General features: G+C 41.1%; 1 protein-coding gene across 1 annotated transcript in view; it reads left to right on the top strand.

The window, feature by feature from the left end:
- Positions 1 to 19,232, top strand: part of LOC140236330 (uncharacterized) — an 81,254-nt gene extending 62,022 nt beyond the window's left edge. The window contains exons 49-62 of the mRNA XM_072316285.1: positions 598 to 852; positions 1,299 to 1,553; positions 3,288 to 3,542; positions 3,841 to 4,125; positions 6,702 to 6,977; positions 8,071 to 8,325; positions 9,453 to 9,713; positions 10,101 to 10,349; positions 10,851 to 11,096; positions 11,984 to 12,235; positions 13,467 to 13,979; positions 15,315 to 15,437; positions 16,557 to 16,661; positions 17,372 to 19,232. Coding sequence (XP_072172386.1) covers positions 598 to 852; positions 1,299 to 1,553; positions 3,288 to 3,542; positions 3,841 to 4,125; positions 6,702 to 6,977; positions 8,071 to 8,325; positions 9,453 to 9,713; positions 10,101 to 10,349; positions 10,851 to 11,096; positions 11,984 to 12,235; positions 13,467 to 13,979; positions 15,315 to 15,437; positions 16,557 to 16,661; positions 17,372 to 17,589 — 3,548 coding nt within the window. The 3' untranslated portion in view covers positions 17,590 to 19,232. The remainder of the gene's footprint in view (positions 1 to 597; positions 853 to 1,298; positions 1,554 to 3,287; positions 3,543 to 3,840; positions 4,126 to 6,701; positions 6,978 to 8,070; positions 8,326 to 9,452; positions 9,714 to 10,100; positions 10,350 to 10,850; positions 11,097 to 11,983; positions 12,236 to 13,466; positions 13,980 to 15,314; positions 15,438 to 16,556; positions 16,662 to 17,371) is intronic.
- The last annotated feature ends 6,124 nt before the right edge of the window (positions 19,233 to 25,356 follow it).

The following is a 25,356-nucleotide window of genomic DNA, read 5'->3' on the forward strand; positions in this document are numbered from 1 at the left end:
CACTAATAGTAATTTTTCTACATGCCAAATTGGGAAATTTGTGTTTGCAATGTTCACATTCGTCATCCTTTGGGTGACAGTGGTGCAAATACCTTATCAAACTATGATAGGTTACTAACAAAGACGTGGAATAATGAATTCTTTCCATGTCACGTATGCATCAGGTGGTGTTTCACAAAGAATAAAGTCGATCTAGAATTTTAAGAGGCTAAGTTGTGTGTGTCTTTGATAATATTTTAACTTTCATATATAAGAATTAATATTTTTGAGATTTTTTTTCCAGGCAGACATTAATTAATAAAATGAAAGTAAGGGAGAAAGATTTTTTTTTCTCTAAAGTTTGATAGCAATTTGAAGTGGATGGTGGGAACAGATAAAACTGAAAAGAGAAAACAATGACCATAGTTTACCATAGCATAGCATAGCATACCACACCATAGTGTAAGTCGATCTTGACTTTCATGACTTAGATGCTTGTGAAACATCCCCACGTCTGTAAAATCCGCAATATCTCTCAAGTAATGATGAATTATGGCTTGTCAACTGTCGAGGCGTACATTATTCAAGCTTCACTCCTTTTTCGTATCTGTAATCCAGTGGAGGAAACTGACAGCATTCCACCCGTTATCGAAAACTGTCCCAACACCATCGTTGTCAGCGCCGGCGAGACGGGCACCACAGCTACCGCCACCTGGACGGAGCCTACCGCTACCGACAACAGCGGCACCGTCTCCGTGTCCAACAACTACAACCCTGGCCAGAGCTTCCCCGTGGGAGACACCACGGTAGTCTACACCTTCACTGACGATGCCGGCAACCAGAACACGTGTACTTTCTCCGTCACCGTCTTCCGTAAGTTCTTTATTGCCGCAACAAATTTGTACAAGTGTAGTGTAGCGCTGTGCAGTGCAGTGTAGTGATAGTGTAGTGTAGTATAACGTTGGATTTCTCAGACTTGATTTGTTTAAAAAGGCGAGCTTGATATAACTTATTCAAAAGCATACTTCATTACCGCACTTGTTTATTTATTTACTTGTGTTATCCATTTTGCAAAGGTCAATAAGTAAAATACATTTTTTTTTGCCAAATAAAAATTAGATTTACATACGGTGTCAAGAATCTTTATCCAGAAAGTGGTTTGCAAAGAGAAGAAAGTGATAACATTTCAGAGCATTAAGATGAATGGTGACTGAAAGGAAACTCGAGAAAATTTCCACTCGAGTGCAGCATATACAGTCGTCGCGTACCAGTTTTTACTTCCTAGATGTAAAACTTTATTTAAATCATCCGTGTTGCAGGAGAGATTGTCAACCAGTCACCGACCATCACATTCTGCCCTGCGGGACCACTGTCCTACTCGACCGTGGGCGCATCCGAGGTAGTCGTCAACTTCCCCGTCCCCACGGCGACCGACGACTCCGGCATCACGCCAACGGTGTCAAGCAACTTCTCTCCCGGCCAGTCGTACGCCGTCGGCACGTACGTCGTGACTTACACCTTCACCGACAATACTGGCCTCACCAGTGAATGTACTTTCACCGTGCAAGTTGTTGGTGAGTTATAGCAGGTTTTATACTTCATAATACTCTTGCAGGCATCCGGACCACAAGGAAACGGCTGTTGATTTGTGCGTCACATGCTATAGTAAATTAGTATAAAAAAAAAGAAAGATACAGAAGGCTTGATGAGTCAATGCGTTAATACTCACTGATGGCAAAACTGATGTTGAATTTTTACATTGGTTGCTTATGTTGGGTTTAAGGTTATTCGTCATTGTTTGCTTCAGGTCTTTGTAATACAAACTTTATCCTAGTACGATCTTGTTCTGAAAACATGTAAAATCTTGATTAAATGAGCAACAGTATCGAGGAAGAGTTTGATGTAGGGTACATGAGAATGCGCTTGCTAGCTCCCATACCAGGAGTTTCTCGTGTCAATGGTCGTCCTTGAAAATCTCGAGAGCCACCCAACAACATAAATCAATATCAATTCCTCAAATTTTTGTCTATGAAAGATTTTTTTCACATAATTAAAAACATTCAGGTACAGATGAATGTCACTCTTCGTGATACATAGTATACAAGTTACACAATTTCACAGACGGTTACAAAGTTTGAATGATATGAATTAGATTCCAGCTAATATGGGATACAAACCCTTGTTTTTTTGCTGACATTTTTATGCCTCCGCCAACGAAGTGGCCGGAGGCATTATGTTTTCGGGTCGTCCATCCGTCCGTACGTCCGTACGTCCGTACGTCTGTACGTCTGTCCGTCCCGTTTTGTTTTTGTCGATATCTCAAGAACCGTGTGGTGGTTTTGCATCAAACTTGGTATGAGGGTATATCCTTGGGGGATGATACTTTGTGTGGATTTTAGGGTCACAGGGTCAAAGGTCAAAGGTCACAGGTTATTTTGTGAAAAAAAAATTGAAATTTCATGTTTTTCTCCATATCTTGCAAATGGTTCAAGGTATCTTCATGGAACTTAGTATATATGCTTGTACCGATGGGCAGTGATTATCTAGGGAAGTTTGGGGTCATGGGTCAAAGGTCAGGGGTCAAAGGTCAAGGTCAACTCCTCAAAATATAACTACTTTCCTTATATTTATGCAATGCCTGAAGGATTTTTTTAAAACTTGATGTATGCATGTATAACCCAATATATATTCTGTGGGAAGTTTCTTGCTCAAAGGTCAAAGGTCAAAAGGTCAAAGGTCAAGTGAAAGTGCTAAATTGCACTTTTTCCTCCATATCTCAAAAATAACTCAAGGTATTGTCATGAAACTTACATATTTATGCATGTTCTACCTAACAGTGATTCTCTTTGGAACTGTGGGGTCAAAGGTCAAAGGCCAGGTTTCGATAATACTATTTTACCATTTCATACTGAAATTATACTTTTTCTCAATACCTTGAAAATTACTCAATGCATAAACTTGTAAAAGGGTCAAAAGTCAAGTGAAAATCATCAGTTCCCCCAAATACCTGCACTCTGACGTTTTAATCATTCATCCAATTGAACCTAGTTCTAGGAAAGTGAACATTCAGCACATTTGTGGCAAACCTGTCATTTTGATATTTTGCCAATTGTGTGAAACTGTCATCACACATTGTCAAGACATTGTACTATAGACCTATTAGGAGAACCATGTATTATGGCGGAGGCATACACCAGTCGCCGTAGCGACATTTCTAGTTTCATCTTAAAATGCAGTAGCTTTCAGAATTATAAGAAAAGGAATTCAAAGAAATGATCACATGTACGTTCCTTTTCGGTCCTTGCCAGCTGGTGGCGACATCACCCCTCCCACAATTTCGGACTGTCCCGACATGGCCATCACTGCCGTCGCACCTGCCGGCGCCTCTGGCACCACTGTGACGTGGACCGTTCCCACAGCAACCGACGACTCTGGCTCCGTGACAACCAGCAGCTCGGCCGCACCAGGTAGCTTCTTCGCGGTCGGCACCACGGCCGTGACCTACACCTTCACCGACTCCTCTGGAAATAGCGCACAATGTGTCTTCAACGTGATCATTACTGGTAAGTCTCTCTTTCTTTTTTGTACGTCATTGCTTTTGGGGAACATCATTTGACTGTTTTTTTTTTTTTAACAGTAGCGTTTTGAGGAGGATTGAAGTTCAGTACGATGGTTATGAATATTTTTCAACAGTTAATCTTCTATGCATGTGCACGGTTTGAATCTAGAGTGTATTTTTTAAAGTCCATTTCGATTTGGAAGATTGCCTGTTCACTGCGCTAAACACTGTCAAATCAAATGTTGCCGGTATGTGTTCTCGCTTGCTTCAATGTTTTACTTGTTGCCTGCCTGACAACACAGAGACTTCCATTGTCGAGACTCCAGCCCCAACCAACCTGGCCCTCACACCCAGCACCGACTCCATCGTGGCTACCTGGACGCCGCCCGTGGGCTCCTTCAACGGCTACCAGATCACCGTCGGCTCGGCAGCTAGCCCCAACCTCCTCACCCAGGCTCTACCAGCCTCGGCCAGCAGCTACACCATCCCCAACCTCTCCCCCAGCACGGCCTATGTTGTCAGCATCGCCGCCACTGGCAATGCAGGACTTAGCTCATCCATCTCCGGGACTGCAACCACAAGTGCAGGTGAGATATCGTCATATTAACCTCTTGTTTTCAGCGCCGGTTGACATACACGCACACACACAATTAAACTTAGTGTCGTACACATTGTCCAAACTTTGGCACAGAAATTGTTAAACAACCTCTGTCGAGTAGTTTATTTTTTTACAACGTGTTTTTTTTTTCCACAAACGATGGAACAGATGACCAAGTGATACTTGCAAACTTGCGTATCAACTCATCATGTTTAGGTTTTGTTTTTCAGGATTTTTTTTTCCATAATAACTATGGCTGGGACGTTGCAACGACCTGAAGACGCCATTGTAATTCTTAAAACAAGAATGCATTCAAAGCCTAAGCGCTGCTACTTACAAAAAACTGAGAGGTTTTGAAACGAGGACTCATGCCTTCTACGATTGTATAGATGTTTTTATTCCTCCTCCACGAAGTGGTGCCGGAGGCATTGTTTTCGGGTTGTCCGTCCGTCCTGATCCGTCCGTCCGTCCGTCCTTCCGTCCGCCCTTCCGTCCGCCCGTAATGAATTTTGTGGACAGCGTAACTAAAAAAACCTTTTGATGTATCCTAATGAAACTTGGCATGTATATGTATTAGGGGGTGAAGTTGTGCCTATCAACTTTTGGGTGCACATGCTCAAGGTCAAAGGTCAAAAGGTTGAGGTCAAAAAACGTAAAATTTCACTATTTCCACTATATCTATGCAATGCCTGAAGATATTTTCTTGAAACTTAGTGCATACGTGTATTACCCAATTAAGATTATCTGGTGGAAGTTGGGGGTCATGAGGTCAAAGGTCAAAGGTCAAAAGGTCAAGATTATTAAAGCTTCATTTTTTTTCTCCATACTTGGAAATTGTTCAAGGTATCTTCATGGAAATAGTATATATACATGTACTGACTGGCAGTGATTATCTAGAAAATTTAGGGTCCATGGGGTCAAAGGTCAGGTCAATTTTACTATTTCCCTCATATTTATGCAATGTGAGCAGGACTATTTTTTTTTTACACTTGGTGTATGCATGTATAACCTAATAGAGATTCTCTGACAAGTTTTTTTTTTCTTTTTTTGCCTCAAAGGTCAAAAGGTAAAAGATCAAGTCAAAGTGCTGAACTAACTTTTTCCTCCATATCTCGGAAGTGGCTGAAGTTATCTTGAAACTTACTACATATTTATGCCTGTTCCGCCTGACAGTGATTATCTTATGAATTTTAGGGTCAAAGGCCAGATGAAAATGGTAACAATTTACTATTCAATACAGAAATTGCACTTTTTTTTCATACCTTGAAAATTGCTCAATGCATATACTTATGAATGTGTCAAAGTCAAGTTAAAGTCCTTAAATCCCCAAATACATGCTCTCCTATTCATCGAATTAGACCTAGGTCAAGGAAGAACTATAAACATTCAACACATTTGTGACAAACTTGTCATTTAAATATTTTGCCAATTTTGTGAAAATGTAATCACACATTGTCCACATGTACTGTAGACCTATTAGGAGAATCATGCATTATGGCGTAGGCATACCAGTCGCCATAGCGACATTCCTAGTTCTGGTATGTTATTAGTTTCGAGATCTCCACAGGTCATTCTATCTTCTTTCCGTGTTTCTTTCCACCACAACAGTGACCGAGACCCCCGCCCCGTCCAACCTGAGCGTTGCCACCACAAGCACTACCCTCACTGCCTCCTGGACCGCACCCAATGGTGCTTACACCGGCTACCAACTGACAGTTGGCAGTCCCACCAACCCTAGTCTGATCGTCCAGAACCTCGGGGCGGGCACCACCACATACACCGCCAGCAACCTGACACCCAACACGGCATACACCGTTAGTTTGGCTGCCACTGGCACCGCTGGTTTGAGTGCAGCTGTCTCAGCAGGTGGTGTGACCGAAGCTGGTGAGTTTAATTTGTAGCCTGTCCGACTTGGAGGTCTTACAAAAAATTATGTCCCTTTTGCAAACATCACGAAATGTATTTTTTTAAGAATGTTTCCAAACATCTTATCTAAAGCTTACTGTAATGTAGCTTTTTAAGTGCAAAACAAACTACATATAGAATAACGGTTTGAACTTTTTCAGAGTCTAAACATAATTATTAAGTAGAAGGCTATAATTTAGTGCTCATTCACCCCTATTATCGAGAAGCTTCCAGTTTCATTACCCTGAGGAGCCGTCTGAATTGATTGCTTCTAAAATAAACCAGCTTGCGAAAAGGAATCTAATTCCCAAGGCTGTAAGAGGGACACACAAACTGTTCATCAATCATTTCTCCGTCTGTCCAGAAAAAAAAAAGTACCTACTTTATGCTTTGCTACTTCTCCCGCTCTTGCTGATTCCATATTGGGAGATTAGAAATGCTTACCAATCTAGTCAGATTTCATACAATCTTTTACATGATTGAAATCGAACTTGTACTTTTTAGATTACTGCTGGTCGCTTTGTTGTTGACATCTGTGACGGTCGTTGAGAACAGATTAAATAGTAAGACACAAGTAGCATCTCATGGTAAATGACGTAAAGAGAAAACAAAACTGTTTGAACTCACACGTAACTTGTTTCGTCTTTGATGTCAAATCAGAGACCGGACAGGCCCCGGCTTCCGTGAGCAACGTCGCCCTGACACCTTCCTCTAACGCCATCACTGTTTCATTTACGGCGCCCTCTGGCGACGTGTCTGGGTACAATGTCGGCGCTGGCACGACGACTGCTGCCAACCAGCAGACAGCAACCCTGGCGGGCGATGCGACCAGCTACACCTTCAGCGGTCTTGCTCCGTCCACTCTCTACTTCGTCACCGTCCAGGCCTTCAACAGCTTCGGTAGCAGCCCTGCAACTTTGGACAGTGCAAATACTTGTAAGGATCCCCCCTCCCTTTACCATAGTGGTAGTGCAGTTGTAAGGAGCGATCGTTACAGAAGATAACAAAGTAGATGTGGTTGACTTCGGTGTGATTGTGAGCACTTTGGTATGCTTTGCGCTGCTTAAAATGACACTTAAAATGTGTGTTTTTATAACAAACTTCAAGTTATTATTGTTGGCCGTTGTAGAAATCACAATAGCAAGCTATAATTGCTGTTGCCGTCTGTTGGACACGGGCTTTGTTGGTGCAGTCAATGTGGCTAGAGTTGTAAACATTATGCTATCATGTTTCGTGCTTCCATCGTTAAATTCAACTCGTACTAATGACCCTAGAAAGTAGCCCGACCAGACGCTGTTAGTGCGCTATGTCGCATTACGTACGTACGGCGACTGGGCTGTGTATAGTTACCTAGAAAGATGATTTTACTGTATATAACTTTTTAGCAATAATTGTAGCAACTGTTTGTTGTGTAGCTTGTGTCACTGCAGTAGCTGCTGATTAGTTGATCGGTCGTCCAGCAACTGTTGCTATACAGTGACTGAATTTATTAGGTAGGCCTAACTTTAATGTAATCTATCTAAACACGTGACTCTTGGATGTAAGGGTGTGGTCGGAAAGATTTTCAACTACTCCTACATTGCAATTATTAGATCTTCTGTTGAGAATGGTAAGGGCGTTAAGTTGCCACAAAACCCATAGTGTTCAAGACAACTTAACGCCCTTCTCATTCTCAACAGAAGAGATTATCTGTCAAATGTTTCTTTATTCATTGATACCCGATTCAATATCTTTTGTTTTTGTTCTTGTCTCGAAATTGCGAAAAAACCAGTGTGCCTCCATAATATTCTAGTACTCATACATACCTGAGAAAACTTATTTCATACAAGGCCTCAAGGCTTTTCTCTAGTTCTCTTTTTCATTTCCATGAACTGTTTGATATGGCAAATATGTAAATCTAATTTCGCTTGTCTGCTTTATGTCACTTCATCTGTTTTTGTGTGTTTTGTAACCACTTATCCTTTTATTGAAACGAATAAACGAAACGAAACAAAGTATCCAAACTTATCATTCTTTGTGGTCCTTACAGTGGACATGGTGGTGGCTGCCGGACCAGTCATCGACAACTGTCCCGTGGCCATTCCAGCCTCCCTGCCTTTCGGTACCTACGCCTACGTCACGTGGAACGAGCCGACGGCAACATCCTCCCTTGGCCCCGTTACCACGGTAACCTCGCCAGGATACACAGCGGCGTACTTCAGGCTGGGCACGTACACCTTCACATACGAGTACGCAGATGTCAACGGTGATACCAGCGAGTGTACATTCGACATTGTTGTCACTGGTGAGTGTCGGTATGTCACGCAGATTAAAAATCTCCGTGCCCACCGCCTCAAAATGCAATAGATGTTGTGTTCAAAGAAGGGTGCCTTGTAATGCCTAATGGTTAGGGGCCTCCATGTTCTTTAAAGGACAAGTTCACCTTCATTAACTAACATAAGGATTAAGAGAATGCAGCAATATTAGCAGAACGCATCAGTGAAAGTTTGAAGCAAATTAGACAATCGATGCAAAAGTTATGAATTTTTAAAACTTTTGTGTTGGAACCGCTGGATGAGGAGACTTCTAAGGCTCGTGATATCATACGAGTAAAAGAAAAGAAAATGTAAAGAAAATTCAACATATGTTCACTTTTTTCGCATAATAAAATATCACTTGACTTGTCACTTTCTAAAGGCAATGGGAATAATGTTACCCATATATTATGTCAGTAACAAATCAAGAGAATGTGTACTTTTTTCAAAAAATGAAATTTTGTGAAATTCCCTTTATATTTTCTTATATTGTTGTACGCATGTGACATCATACACTGCAGTAGTCTTCTCATCCAGCAGTGACTGCACAAAAACTTCAAAAATTCATAACTTTTGAACGGATCGTGTCCAATTTTCCTCAAACTTTCAATGATGTGTTCTACTAATTTTGCTACATTCTCTCAATTCTTATGTTAATGAAGGTGAACTTGTCCTTTAAGTTTCTGATATCATATAAAGGTGTGACTGCTATTATAATAATGAAGTCTACAATCTACCATTGTACTAGCCTCTTGTCGACGGCTCTGGCGCTGTTGCAAATCTGTAGAGTCGATATCGAGGCGAAAATTTTGGAGAACGAAAAAAGCCCGATAAACCGAGACATATAAAACAAATATATAACATGGCAAGGGGCAACGTTTGGATGGCTGAAGAAAAGGAGATGGGTGCGGATTCGCCATGCTAAGGTATATGACGGTGAAGCGGCCGAGTTGTATTCTCTGCTTGACCTATATTACATATGGCAGGAAGGCACTTCTGTTCAAAGTAAGATATTTCTTCTGTCATCGTTTTTCTAACTTAAAATGCTTTGATCGCTGTGGAAGTCTTTCGAAGCTATCTTAGAATTCTATTCGACTTTTGTCAAAAATCATTGCAGATGGTAGCGATACCGACGCACCAGTCGTCTCCGGCTGCCCCTCCGACGTTAGCGTCTCCATCTCCGATGGCTCGTCCAGCGCAGCCGCTAGCTGGGTGGAACCAACCGCCACCGACGCCTCTCAGCCAATCACTGTCAGGAACAACTACTCTCCAGGTGACACCTTCCCCGTGGGAACCACGGCCGTCACCTATACCTTCATCGACGCCGCCGGATACTACTCTACCTGTTCGTTCAACGTGGTTGTCTCATCGGATGGCGGTAAGGAGCGCAGAGATTGTATTCATTTCACTTTGTGAAGGCAGTACAAAATGTAGGTGTTCTTCCATGCAAGCATAGTGGAATCTTTACCGCGATGCCTGGGCTCGATTCGCCATAACAGGCGTCGAAAATAATCGTACTATTATTGTTAGACAGAACACCAAAATAGTAACCTGTCAAGAACTGACATCAAAATCAACCCAGTGCAAACCAGATATGAAGTTGATTCCGAAAATGAGCAGGATAGTGCACATGGAGTGCACAAGATGGGGCACAAGATAATTGATTGTACTCCAAAAGAGATGTGGAATTGTCATTCAAGTTGTCGAAGTAACAATCTAAATTGTCTTTATGTGCCACTTGCACTCTCTTTCCACTCCCAAACAGTTGTTACAGACAACGTGAGTCCCGTCTTCGATGACTGCCCGTCATCTCAGGTCATCGTCGTCGAGGCCTCGGCATCGAGTGCCTCTGCCGTTTGGCAAGTGCCCACCGCCACCGACAACTCTGGCAGCGTGAACGTCCAGGTGAGCCCGGATCAGAGCGTCTTCCCCGTCGGCACAACTACCGTTACCTACACGGCTACCGACCCGAGCGGAAATGCCGCTACGTGTTCCTTCGACATTTCTGTAGTCCGTAAGTATCACTGCATTGTTTAAGAAGACATTGGTACAATTGTCTGTTTTCGTTTTGTTTATTTGTCTGGCATCTGGGGTGAGGACGTGCTTGCTTTTGCAGGCTGTGGAATGAACCTTCGTGAAAATGGAGATACGTACGTCGACTTCTACTCTGTGCGTTATCGACTTTTCCGGCCTTTTTTTTTTTTATAACGTCGAGAAGTTTGTAAGACTATAAGATTTAGACTCTTCGAGTTTTCAAGGTGTAATAAAGAAGTAACCTTAAATTGATATCCATGCATGGGGTATATATATATTAAACATAACACAAAATAATAATAGTAAAATAGAATGAAAAAAAAAATAAATTGAATATGATTTCAACACAACAGCTTCTGAACCTATTTGATATTACAAAAATAATAGGTCCTCTTGTGGTAACTATCGGTACATCAATTCTAGTACCATGTTAAATTTTAAAAGGCTGACCCAACTTGACCTCCATTTTTTCTCTTCCCAGGCGACACCGAGGCTCCAGTCTTTGCCAACTGCCCCTCTGACCAGACCGTCGTGGTTGGCTTCGGTGCCACCAGCGGCACGGCGACCTGGACCGCTCCCACCGCCACAGACAACTACGGTACCGTCAGCATCGCCAGCAACTTCAACTCCGGCGACGCTTTCCCACTGGGCGACACAGCTGTGACCTACACGGCCACCGATTCGTACGGCAACTCGGCCACGTGTTCGTTTGTCGTCTCGGTGTCGGGTGAGACACTGCAATTTATAAACCAGTTGTATGATTCTGTGTTTTTCCAGCTGAAACTCGGCGACTAGTTAAAGGGACATTCCAGACGATTTTCATAATTTCACATCATGTAGTACATAAATCGACAACTCCATGTATAGATCTCTGGAATTTATTGTGGTTCTTGAGCAGAGAAACAATACTTTGAAAAACCTTAAACAAATTACACTGAACAAGGATGATGACATAGGAGGTTCACATATTTCAGAAATGTAGCAGTGTAATTCCATTACAATACTGTTTGCTTGCGAGTTCACCTGTGTATAATCTATGCATGCCTTCTTCTTTTGTTCTGCTTCCTGGAGCCCCAACTCATGCATTCATCCTTGTTCATTGCAATTTGTTCTAAATTTTGAAAATATTCTTATTCTTCATCCCAATCATCACAAATTCTGAAACCCTGTCCTCAGTTTAACTAATTTATAGTTGTTGAAATGTAAAAATCTGAAAATCATCCGGAGGTCTCCTTTAACTGTATCTCAGGTAGCTAGTTAGAATCATTGTCTTTTTCTTGTAAACCTGCCGAAGCACAAGAAAGTACGGATTTGTAACAATCAATGCGCAACATCTTTTGAAATTCGGGCTTGTACAAAGTATACTCAAACTTAGTGAAAGTTCATAAAGGACAAGTAAAAGACGCCTCCATTTTTTATTTTTTTTTGCAATAGGTAGACATAGTTTTTATACTTGCTTTTCAATGAAATGCAAATGCGTTTGAATTTCTCATTATTTTCATCAGCTATTTCAAGGTAAATTTGCCATTTCATCCGTTAAACATTGTTCGAGATTATATCAATGGGGAGAATCACAACCACATAAACTTGGCTGTCTGTGAATTTCAATTGTAGCTACTGGAGACTCCACACCACCGGTCTTTGCGAACTGCCCGGCTGACGTCAGCGTTCAGGTGACCACAGGCGTGACCGAGGCCCTCGTCTCGTGGACCGCGCCCACCGCCACCGACAACTCTGGCGTTGTGACCGTCACCTCCACCCGCAGCCCCGGCGATGCCTTTAGCGTCGGTACCACCCAAGTGGTCTACACCGCCACTGACGGTAGCGGAAACCAGGATGTCTGCTCATTCTTTGTCACTGTGTCGGGTAAGGATTGGTTTTTGCTCATAGCCGTCTGTTGCATAGACCTTGGATTGTTAGCCCATTCTTCGGACCAGTTGGTGCAGTGTATTAATGCTTTGGAAAAAAGAATTATTTGGAGAAACCGTCTGAAAACAGCATTAATATTCTGAATGACCTAAACAGATAATCAGAAAAAAATGGTACGATGAAGTCAAATTCAAATACTAACGTGACTGAGGTGATATTCCGAGTATTGCACATAAGGAGTTACTGTCGTAATGGATTATTATTTTTTTTTTATATAGATGGGTGCGAGTAAGAGGTATATTGGTTACTTATATATTTATAGACGGTGGTTTAACCCTATAAAGCCCAAGCTATTTTGACCCCCGCCAGGCCCAAGGGGGGGGGGGGGGGGGGAAGGAAAAGCATGTCAGCCTTCACTGTTTGTTATGGTTGAAATTTCTCAAGGTCAACACATGGGGGCGCTATTCATTACAATAATTATAAAGAAATATATAAAACCTATGATGTATTGCTTGGAATGAATACATTATATTGGTATTGCATTTCATATTTCCAAAATATTGTAATTTTGAGTTTGCAGATTGATAATATTATAAACAAATGATATTACAGGCACAGTTTGTGTGAAAATAACACAAAATAAAAGGGTAGTCTTTGGAAAATGCTGTATTTTCAATTATTTTCATTATATCTATTGTTTGATGCCTATGTCGTATAGAAAATACAGGAAATAATAAGAAAACCATTTCAGGGTAATTCACAACCATAATTCCTTCACCCTTTGGTTCTTCAGCAAATTACAGCCAAGAAAACCCCCATTTCATCCATTATTATACTGTTAACTGAAATTGGAACAGAAAATCATGCAAAATCTGACGAACATGGTTGTCAGTTTATGGTTGTCATGGCAACCAGCAATATCGGACATAGCTAAATTATACATCAAAATATGCGCAATAAGATTTTAGGAAAAGTCACCAAATTTGGTTGAAATTGGATAAAGGGTATTGGAGCGGCAAACGAAAATATGGTAGGGGGCACAATGTGCCCCCTTGGGCTTTATAGGGTTAATCATCATCACGGAAAGATGTTTCAGATTGAATTAATCACAAAGAAAACAACCTCAAAAGTTCTGACGAAATCTGCCAAGTTAGTACTCACAGGTGATTTTATTAGGTGATAGCATGTTAAACTCAATCTGAAATACTTTGCCCCGTTTTGTCTTCAGTGGTCGCTCCAGTTGACGTGACTCCACCCGTCCTGTCGAACTGCCCCACGGACATCGTCCAGACTGCTGCCTCGGGGTCCTCCTTCGCCGTCGTCACGTGGGTCCCGCCCACCGCCACCGACAACGTGGGCACACCCACCGTCTCCAGCAACTTCCCCTCCGGCTCCTCCTTCCCCGTCGGCAACACTCTGGTGACCTACACGGCCGTTGACGCCGCCGGCAACACGGCCGAGTGCAGCTTCAACATCCTCGTGCAGCCCTCGAGCACGAACACCGCCCCCGTCGTCACATTCTGCCCCACCGACGGGCAGGTTTACTTCACCGCGCCCGCTGGCGACAGCATTGCCGTGAACTACAACCCGCCCACGGCCACGGACGACTCCGGCTCGTTCTCGACGTCGTCGACCAACCAGCCTGGAGATGTATTCGCTGTCGGCACGCACACCATTTCCTACACGTTCACTGACGAGGAGGGCCTGTCCGCTACCTGCGCGTTCACTATCAGTGTTCAAGGTTTGTGCATCTTTGCCATGTTTACATGTTGACGAAGTATCTGCACTTGTTACAACGTGGTTATCTGTACGCAAAATAATTTTCTGTAAGAAATAAAAAGAAATCGTTGCATTTTAGCCAATTTTGTCAATTTTCAATGCAAGCAAAGAGAATGATGAGAAACCTAAGGTTTTGTATCTAATATTAATTGGAATCGCATTTACATTATTTAGTTGTTTTGCAGTTGCGTGTCAAATTTGCATCATTTGTCTTTATAATTGTATGTGACATTTATTTCGTACCTGAATGTTTATATGAATAAAATTTCTTTGTGAAAAAAAAAAAATATCTGCACTTCCCGGGTTTTGTTATGAAATTAAATGAAAATATAGGAGTGCAAAATTCATACGATGTAAATGGCACGGAAAACAGATCAACTAATCTTGATAGCTCTCTACACCTCAGATCTCGCAAGTTAGCACTCGTTGCAATCATAGATTAAGTTTCCTTCTTTTGATGGAGTTGTCAAAGTTACGTTGGAGAGCAACGTTTCCACATTCTCAGATTTTGACGACGGACCCTCTCTTTTTTCCCCATTTCGAGAGTAACCTTTTTCTTCTGTTGTGCATTAGCATTATAAAACGAAATGTCCAATTACCATGTTTAAAGTGATTTGTGAAAAAACGATGTGAAGATTCAAATCGGGCTCATGAATAGCGGGCAATCTAATACATCTTATGTATGCTGAAATAAAAGGGAGAAAAATACCAGAAACTGTCGAGAGCGGGGTATGACTCGGATAATGATGTGAACGGTAATGACGTAATGTGATCACCACCCCTACCCCCTCCGTAATACTCATTAAAGGGACATTCCAGACGATTTTCATACAAGTGTCATAATTTCACATCATGTAGTACATAAATCGACAACTCCATGTATAGATTTTTTCAATTTATTGTGGTTCTTGAGCAGAGAAACAATATTTTGAAAAACCTTAACGTTTTCTGAACAAGGATGATGACATGGAAGATTCACATATTTCAGAAATGTAGCAGTGTAATTTCATTACAATACCGCTTGCTTGCGAGTTCACCTGTGTATAATCTATGCATGCCTTCTTTTGTTCTGCTTCCTTGAGCCCCAACTCCTGCATTCTTATGGTGACTCTGCCATGTCATCATCCTTGTTCATTGCAATTTGTTCTAAATTTTGAAATTATTCTTATTCTTCATCCCAATTATTACAAATTCTGAAACGCTGTCCTCGGTATAACTAATGTATAGTTGTTCAAATGTAAAAATCTGAAAATCATCCGGAGGTCTCCTTTAATCACCCCTCCCCCTCCTCTTTTAGTGGGTGCCAACCCATGCTCCAGCAATCCATGTTCCCCATCTGAGCAGTGCTTCTACATTCCATCCCAGTACCTGTGTATCGCCAGCAGAAGGCGGAGGGACACCGAGTTCCTGGACCTGAGTGGTAAGCAGAAACTTTTTTCACATTTTACTGTCTCCGTTCAGTAACGAGCAGAAGGGAATGTATTGAGCGCTATGATGAGTTAGTAGAACATATTTCTTAAAATTCCTTGTTCAACTACCAGACAAAGATTACCTGTTGATGTCTGTGTTTATTATGTGTGTGATTTAACTCGTGTGCCATGGTGGAAACTCCGTGTGTGCCACATTATTCTGAGACACCAACGTAGTCATGCTTTGAGAAAACATTGTTTTTCAAATTTATGTAACTTCTAAAGATGTCTGTTCAGCTGAACATGTAATGAGCAGAGTTGTAGAGAAAATACCAAGCTTTGCTTTAATGAAAATTGTAAGACAAATCGATGACTTTTTTTTTCTTGGAAATGACCAGTAAATACAATCACTGTAAAGGCATGACTTTTGCACACAAAACAGTGACAGAAACCTAGAATTTCCACACAAATCTATTACGGAACACCGCTTGATAGTTAATCACCATATAAAATACAAGCTATATGGGAGACGAACGAAAGTGCGATAAAAGCTTTCATTGTACTGCTGCATTTGGCGATTTATCAATCAGTTTGGGCGGGTTTGTGGGATTGAGCAGAATATCCGAAGTTGGCACGCAGTCGACTGAGTCGGACGTGCGAACGTTGCACATAGTTAAAAGACACTATGCTTGCTACGGATGTATGATGTTTTGAAAGGATCTCTTACATAGTTTTGAGAAAAATAAATAAACTCGGTAACAGAATTTAGATTCAGTCAGACCCAGGTTTGCACACGGTAATAGCATGCTTTCAGGAACACCAACAGGGAGTGAAAATGTAAAGAAAGGATGTTTCACATTTTATGTGGACAAAATATATGGCAGCCTTCCAAGTTAACATTGGCCGATTCCAAAACCTTTCAAGTTCAGGGGTACATTCTACTTTAAATACTCGACCTTGGCTTACGTGGTGTAGTATTGTGGCGATTATTTTCACAAAATTCTGTCTAAAAGTATTCAACTTGATTATACAAACCCTTGATTTAATCGTAGAGGTAGGTATAATCTTGTCATTTAAAAAGAAAAAAAAATGAAAACTTTTACATTTTTCATCCCCCTCCCCCACCGCAGACATTTGTCCCTGTGAGAATGGTGGAATGTGTCTACTGGACGACACTACGGCCACGGCTTCTTGTAGATGTCCGGCTGGATTTTACGGAAACCTCTGTGAAAACGGTGAGAGATGTATACATGCTAGTAAATGAACTTGAAAACCCTCCTCTAAACCATTTGTGATGTCCGACGGGTCGAAGAAAATTGTCCTTTGAACGTAAATTCATTGATTTTCAAAATCAGACTTGAGTACACATAGGCAGTCGCAAGAGGAAAAGATTATCGCTTGTCATTCCTGCTTTAAATCTGTACTTGCTGTTAAGAACTTTCTTAAGACGGTACATGTATTAAGGTCGACAAGTATAAGTATATTTCTGACCAATTCCACCAATACTTCGTCTTAACATTGGAGAAACGCGCGTGGTTAAATCTTGTCATTTCATTTGTGCCCTTTCCTAGGTGTCCTTGCAGGGGGAAAAGCTGTTGTATGCACATAGGTGCTTAATAAAATCTTGTTATACTGTGACACATTCAGATTCCTACTTTGTTGGAATGAGAATATCTCGTTACCATGGTACGATGTTTTAAAAGTGTGTGAAGGCGAAAGAATTAATTTGACGTAGCATGCTAGTGAAGTGTCATTTAACTTGTTTGTTTGTTTGTTTGGTTGTTGTTTTTTTTTTTTTTTTTTTTTTTGCCTGTACAAGCACATGTGAGTTCAAACCTTACGTGTCATTTAGGTTATGGGAAATACAGTTTGCACTAAGATTAAACAGTCAGCGAGCCGAGAATCATTTCACTTTTTTCTCTCTCTCTGGATTTGCAACCTGCAGAAACGGTGAATGTACACCAGCCGGAAGTCCACGGTAAAAATGAACTCCAGGCGTGGTCAAGCGGTAATAGCGCCCTCTTCTATTCCGTTATTATTTGTATGTCCGTCATGCTGGTGGTCATTCTAACACTCTCGGGTCTCCTCTGCTACATCGTACCGCGATTCGCCGCCATTCCACGACGTCGCACCAAGATGGACGAGATTCCCGTTCTCCATTAAGATAAAAAAAAAACCAGAACAACATTACTTCTTTTTCCTTTCCATGGTATATTATAAAGAGTGAAAAAATATACAGGTAACAACTTTGCGCATATCAGTTGTACAAGACAGCAATCATATAGGATCTTGTATGTGCAAATTCGTCCAAGTCTTGATTGCCGAGTATTATTAAACAGCTGGAGGATGGTAGATTTTCTTTTTGCCGTTTTATTCACTTCTTTCGGGTCAGATCTTTGTTTTTGATTATTGAAGACATAAACGTGCAATTCTAAATTTCCAATGAAAATTATTTTATACGCACTTCAAGCTCTTTTTTAATTTGCACTGTTCCAAAGATCCAGTCAGTATTATGTAGGGAATTTCTTTTAATTCAAATGCAAAGTGACTTCATTTCCTAGAAACTGGATAATTTGAAAGCTTGCTGTATGCTCAATTATAATGTTGAAAATACTATGACATATTAATCGAATTGGACATTTGCTTGAGACCTAGGTGAATGCTTGTACATGCGGGAAATCCATGCCAAAAGTTGTGCTAGGGAGAAAGTTTTGGAATAATCTGTGGCAAAGGTGTCTTTCATTTCTCTTCCTGTATAATTCTCTTTGTGTACATATTAGTTCACTTATGTATTCCCCCAACCTCAGTAGTAGTGTAGGATTAGATGTGTAGAGCAAACTCAACAATGCACTCTATAGTGTACTTGAGATACCATAAAAAAAGAGAATTGCTTGACCATGAAATCTACAAAAAGTGTATTTAATTTGAACATGTGTTCCTTCAGAATGCTGCTTTTCCTGAAAATATAATGGAGGAACTTTTAGGCACTAGTGCTCGTTTTGTTTTCTTCACGATTCACTGGAATATAACTCTTGTATCCCCGATTAAGTGCCTCGTTTTGTGGATGAATTGCATTCTTTCGCAAAATCTGGAGGTACATCTTTATGGAGAGACATTAAGTAAATTCAGAGGGGAAAAAAAGTCAAGTTGACTTGTATCCACACGCCACGCGATTTTATACCTATTCTTGTCAAGTACCTCAGACTTGCATGATTAGGGCGTTTTTATTTTCTTTCTCGGTCGACATTCTGTAGTTAGCATTCCCATGCAATCGATTACAATCTGATTTGTATGTTTTTAATCATGGCTTTCTTTTTTGGTTGTGAGATGTGTATCATTGTTTTAAAACATGTGTGCTATTCTTTGGCGTAGACCTTGTACGTCGTAGGTACTGGTGATGCTGTTATAGTTGTTCGTAATGTATGTTTGCAATGGTAGTACAAATACAAGAGTTTTGAAGAAGAATTTAAACGGACAAGTGAAAGGCTTATGCCAGATTGCATAATACATTTTTTTTTTTTTCATGTTCGCGTAAATTCTGAAGATTGTTTTTAGGACCTCTTATTCGAATACGAGGCTTCACTTTCGTGACCTGTTTCTTCTACATTGTTCGATTGCAAATATCTTCCATTCTTGTTTTTCCACCTAATTCCTCTTAGTGTATGCAGTTTTATGTTGCATATGAACAGATTTATGTATAATTTTATACGGAACTATTTGTATATGTGCCCAGATACGTCCAAATGATGAAAGGAAATACAAATAAAATTGGCATTGATGCATGTCAAAAGAGAAAATCAACCAAAGATGGTTTTGTTTTGTTTTTGTTTGTTTGTTTGTTTTTTTCGCTATGTGCTTGCCATGATTATTATAATGGAGTTCATAGTTAGCGCGTGTCTCATTTGACCCCTACACCACAGACTCTCAAACAACATGGACATGTGTTGTGATCGAGAATTCCTTGTTAAAGCATGCTATTAAATCAATGCTCACAAAATGCATGGAGAGATTTTGCTAATCAGTGTTGATGAATGAATTACTTACACCTTAACGTTCTGATTCAGTCCAAAACACATGTATTGTAATGGCATTTTAAAGTCAGTGGCAAATACAGACAGTCTCATATGACCTTTGTTTTGAACATGCGCAAATCACAACCGTGAACTCCCTTATTCCAAAGAGGTTACACGTTATGGGCAAGTGTAGTCTAGATTCTGGACTCTTTCTACTATATCTTTGTTGAAACTGCTATGCTAAACCTGTACGCGTCACGTCGAGTGATGGCGCGATCAAGCGAACCCGAGGGGAAAAAAGATTGCTCTCAGCTAATGCATTTCATCTCAGAATGTTTAGGGAGCGTTAGTGGGAATAACAAGTGTGTGAACTTTTGACCTATGTTGTCAGCTGTTTAGCAGCTCAAAGAAAGATATAAAAAGAGTCCAGAATCCTAAGACAACTATAAGGGCCTTTTTGCCTTGACTATTAAGGGCAATCTCGACATTCCAACACCCATGTTCATTGTATTCTCGTTAATATTCCAAGATGCCAGTTTCCCCCTTGAGTGTACGCATATAATGCGTACAATATTTTCATCATACCGGGCGCCATAGTAAACGAGTCGAAATAGATATGGCAAGGATGTCTGTTAATCCTGATATATTTCACAAAGACGTAGTTTATTATATATATATGTATATGTGTGTGTGTGTGTGTGTGCGTGTGTGTGTGCGTGCGTGCGTGCGTGTGTGTGTGTGTGTGTGTGTGTGCGCGCGCGCGCGCGTGTGTGTGTGTGTGTGTGTGTGTGTGTACATATTTCTGTACATTAGCCTCCACACCGTTATCAACCCTGTCGTAATGAAAGATGAATTCTTCACAGTTCACACCATAGATATATTGATTCTTCTGGCTAAAAGCACTTTTCGAACATCACCTTCGATCAGAAGTGAAAGCACACGGACTCCACATTAAACACAGGGGTAATGTCTCCCTAAAGGGATGGTACAGTTTCCGTTGAGGTTTGGCGTTAGGTTTACGGTTTGTTTATTTTTTAAAATATGATTTCTGGAGACGATGAGAAACCTCTTATGAAATAATGAAAGAGCATACACATTCTAAGAGGAATTGAAAGTTTATTTGATAAATTAGTTTTGAAATGGCTGAGATATCCAAAACAAAGTGATCCTAATGGTGGGACAAACCTTTAATTAGAATCGCTTTGTTTCACTTGACTTTTTATATCTCGGCCATTTCAAAACCGATTTTCATCAAATAAACGATGAATTCATGTTAGAAATTATTGTATGCTCCTTGGCATTTCATGAAGTGATTTCTAATAAAGTACAAGTATCTCGCAAAAAGTTTAAAGCTGAATTCTCACATCCAATATTATTATACAATTTCTTTATAGGGATGGTACACTTTTCGTTGAGATGAGATTCAGATTTTATGGGGTTTTTTTTTTTCATGATTAGAAATCACTTATGTATTACAGGGGCGGATCCAGGAATTTCGTAAAGGGGAGGCGCCTTTACAAAAATTAAAGGGGGTGCACGTCCCCCTCCCTCATTATTTTTATCTATTTTGTTTTCCATCCGCTTTCATCCGCTAGGCTTCCGATGAATATCCGTTTAACATCCCCGCTACATACTACCCACGTTCGTTCTTTTCCCGTTCTATTTTCGCCAATTTTCGCCAATATTGTCAATTTCTGGAGCGGATGAAAGCGGATGGAGCCATCCCCGAAATTTTGCTCGTCCGCTGTGTCCTTTCCGCATACTACTACTTACTTTCCGCATACTATACGTTTTGTGTCCATCGGCCAGTGGGACCGGGCCTTTACATCGTGAATTAATCGCAGCGAAATCACATTGACGAGCTCTCAATTGGACGACGCAGGACATAAAATTGTGCAATAACAAGCATAAGGACGACGAAACCGGGAAGTGGGGGGGGGGGGGGGGTCGGGCCCCCACTTTTTTGCATAATACATAGGAATACATAGGGTCTAACCACTTGCCCCCCCCCCCCCCCACTTTTTTAACCCCAGAAGTGGCACCAGAAAAAAAAAATGAAATTGGTTAACCTTTTTTTTTGCTTGTATAGTAGATGTCGATTGATTGGAAGCCAGAGTGTTTTTTTTTTCTTTTTTTTTTTCTTGACAGGAGATAAGAGAAATCGGGTCAGAAGTGGTGAAAGAAAATACCGCTGAAGGTTTTTGTTTGTTTGTTTTGTTGGTTTTTTTCTTGGTAGTTGATGAAACTCGGAAGTGGCACCAGAAATGTAAACTGGGCCCCACTTTTAAAAACGTGGCCCCGGCCGTGACGAGTGGGTGCGTATGTGTGTGTGTGCCAGAGGGGGGCGGGGTGTGTAGGGGGCGAGAGTTTATTTGAAAGTGTGTGCGTACGCGTGTATGTGTGTTTGCCGTTTTATCCAGTTCAACACACGCTTATTCCTATCCACGGAGGAGCAGTAGGGGAAACACAAGGGAGGAATACCATTACTATGTTTACAAGTAAGCACACTGCAGCCAAGAATATCGGGAAAATCAAGGCAAAGAAGGGAATAAAAAATGCAGTGAGAAAAATAAAGATTTGTCACTACCAAGTCACACTTCTAGGCTCTTGCAAAATAATGTACGCACAATACGAAATATGGATTCCGATGATAAGCATTTGATTAGGATGAGTTCTTCCCCCCCCCCCAAAAAAAAAAAAAAAGAATAAAGATACTTGAGACTGGATTACTAGGATCTTTATTGATTTGGCTTGACAAGCTTCTACCCGGAAGCAGGCTCTTTCTTGTTCTGTACCATGATCGCAATATTATTACTGCATCTGTTGTAATTGCTACCATTGATATGGCTATAATGTCAAAGTTGTTATCAGCATTATTATTTTTTGATCTGTGGTTTTCATCGATGGTTTTATTATCATCATCATTGTTGGAGATGCAGTCGTCGTTGTCCGTGTCATCGTCGTCGTCGTTGTCGTCATTGTTATCATCATCGTCATCATCCATGTCACTGCCATCATTTGCTTCTATTACAAATTCACCATTACATCGATTCCTATAGCAGCCATTTAAAATGCATTTTATTATGATACAGACTTTTTTTTTTGTCAGAGCAAACCAGTGACAGGCATGCTTTTCATATCGTTGCGCTGATAAAAGTGGCCACGGCCACATTTTTCTAGGGGATTCAAGTGAAGCTGCAGAAGGCACTAGTGATCAACCCGAAAAACGGTTGCCATTGGCAACAACGTGTCAACCCAAATTGGAGCGTTTCAGGAGGGAGCAGTAGGAGTGCGCGTGTGGTATACGTCACGAAGGAAGAGAATCAGCGTTGTACCTTGCACCGTACAGGGTGTGTCAAAATAGGGAGTATATATCATCACCTGTAGAAAGGCTGGAGCATTATTATTCATGAGTAACACTGACTGCCCATCACTTAGGCTTAGGCCGCCAATTCAACTCAATTCAAATTAAGTAATTTTATTTTCATGTAAATTAATACAAGGTAAAGGAATTTCTCGCAAAAAAAAAAAAAATTAATAATACATGATACAATCAAAGTAATTTTGTCTTTATATTTCGATAAACGAACCAAGTAAGCAATTAGAATAAAAACCACCGGACGAGAAACATGCCTTTTACCACCGTGTTCAAATAAAATGAAAATTAATCAATATATTGTTATATATTGAAAAGAGAAATTCACAAGAGAAGTAGGCCTCATTCGCTTGTTAATAGTGTTACTTACTCTGATGGAATATAAGAAAGGGCAGCTCAAAATAAGTGAAGGATTCCATAAATAATATTGACATCATGATATCTGACAAAATGGACAGACAAAAAAAAAAAGGAAGAATGATGAAAGCAAGAACCGAACTGGCAGGAAAAACGAGCCAAACAAACAGCGCACTTGAGTGCGATGTCTACCCAGTAAATTATTGCTTAGATATCTCACAATAACTGCAAAGGGCGTTCATTGTAAATCTTTATTTTAGTCCCAGGGTATACCGGAGAAGGCAACGGGACCATATGGCACTCGAGAGGATATTGAGATGCGTCCCTGGTCAGACTTTGTATCGTTATATGAATAGTTGGGAGAGAAGTTAAACAGAAGCATTATAGGAGGGGGTGGAGGAGTATTAGGCGTGGAGGCGGAGAAGGGAAAGGAGGGGAGGCGGAGAGAGGAGGGGGATGGGGACAAGTGGATGGGGAGGAGGAGGAGGAGGGGGCATGGAGAGGAGAAGTAGGGAAGGGGGAAATGAGGAGGAGGATGAGAATGCATGAGGAGGTGGCGGACGAAGGGGAGAAGGAGGAGGAGGAGAAGGAGAAGAAAAGGAGAAGATAAGGGAGAAGAGAAGGAAATAAGGAGGAGGAGGATGAGGGCGAGTATAGGAAGAGGAGGACAACTATAGGAGAAAAAGGAGGAGAGGGAGGAGGAGGAGAAGAAGGGCGAGGAGGACGAAGGGAAGAAGGAGAAGGAGGAGGCTCGGGAGGATGAGGAGGGAGAGGAAGAGAGGCAGGAAAAAGAAGGGGAAATATTTTGTTTCTTGTAAGAATATCCAATGAATCTTGAGCGATCTATGTAAAGCCCATCGAGGTATACGCGCGCTCCTTTACCAATATACACCTTTCGTACGGTGAAATGTACGCAGGATTACAACTGTATTCTATTATCACAAGAGATGAATGCTTGCTATATAAGATTTGGTGCACCCAGTATAACCCGACGCATACAAACTGATAAGCGTTATCATTTTTAATGGTTGTGAGTAGATATCTTGTGAAAAAAAAAAAACCCACACACATAGATAAATCAATACCTTGATCAAAACACGACGTTTTATGTATGTGATATCGTTCACCAGATGAATACATAGTTATTCAAAGTGGCGTTAATAAAGAAAAATTTTTCTTAAGACATTACATAAGTGAGATGCAAGGGGTTGGGAAGGACATACAGACAGACAGACAAAAAGAACGTCTGGCAAAGGGAGCCAAATGAAAAAAAAAAAAACCAGACCCCCACATACAGGCAAAAATGAAATTGAGAAGACTGAGAGAGGGTGAGAGGTAGGGAAGGAGAGATTCTTTAAAGCAATAAGTGTTCTCTTAAATCTCGGAGGAGGCGGTAGATTGCGTTCGACTGAACAGCTCGTTCTGATACAAACGGAGTTGTATTAACACAAATAACACTGAGAGACTCCGGAGCCCAGACGATAACCAGCATCCATGTGTACTCAGATTGTGCACAGCGCCATAAGGATTCCGCGGGCAGCTAAATCCCTCCGCACGCGTTCCTCCGTTGGTTACCCACGAGTAACGCAGCTCCTCCGCCAGAATCCACTGTTTGGGTCACGTAGATTCAACGCAAACGAATTATCGTTTCAGAGACCACGACAAGAATGGTAATGCGATGTCGAGAGAGGAGGAGAGAGAGGGGAAAAAATCAGCGGGAAATGAGATTCGCTCGGCATCTTACTTTCTATACTCACTGCGCGCAACGTCGTACATTGTGATAACTCCCGTGTAGAGATGGGAGTCTCTAAACCCAATCGAACTGAAGTCTAAATGGAATCGCAGAGCGCGTTGAAAATAGACGGCTATGAAGAGTGTTAGAGTTGAATCGGATAATTATATAAGAAGACAGAGGGCCGGATATAGCATAAGACAGGCAGACGTAAGTATGGTAAACATCTGTGTCGTACATCTGTAGAAAGGAGCTAAAATAGTGTTTATGTTGAATTTCACATTCTAGTTTCTTAGATGTGATTGTACACCAACTTGTACAAAACGCATGCTTGCATCGATCGAGTGTAGGAGATGTCAGAAAATAATACCCATGTCCGTGTTTACAAAGGAGAGCTGAAAATGGTTAGCTTAAAGGTGGAAATAAGTCACAAGTTTGAGTTTAATGTTCAG

Source organism: Diadema setosum, chromosome 12, assembly GCF_964275005.1.
Source record: "Diadema setosum chromosome 12, eeDiaSeto1, whole genome shotgun sequence".
In the NCBI taxonomy this organism is placed as follows: Eukaryota; Metazoa; Echinodermata; class Echinoidea; order Diadematoida; family Diadematidae; genus Diadema; species Diadema setosum.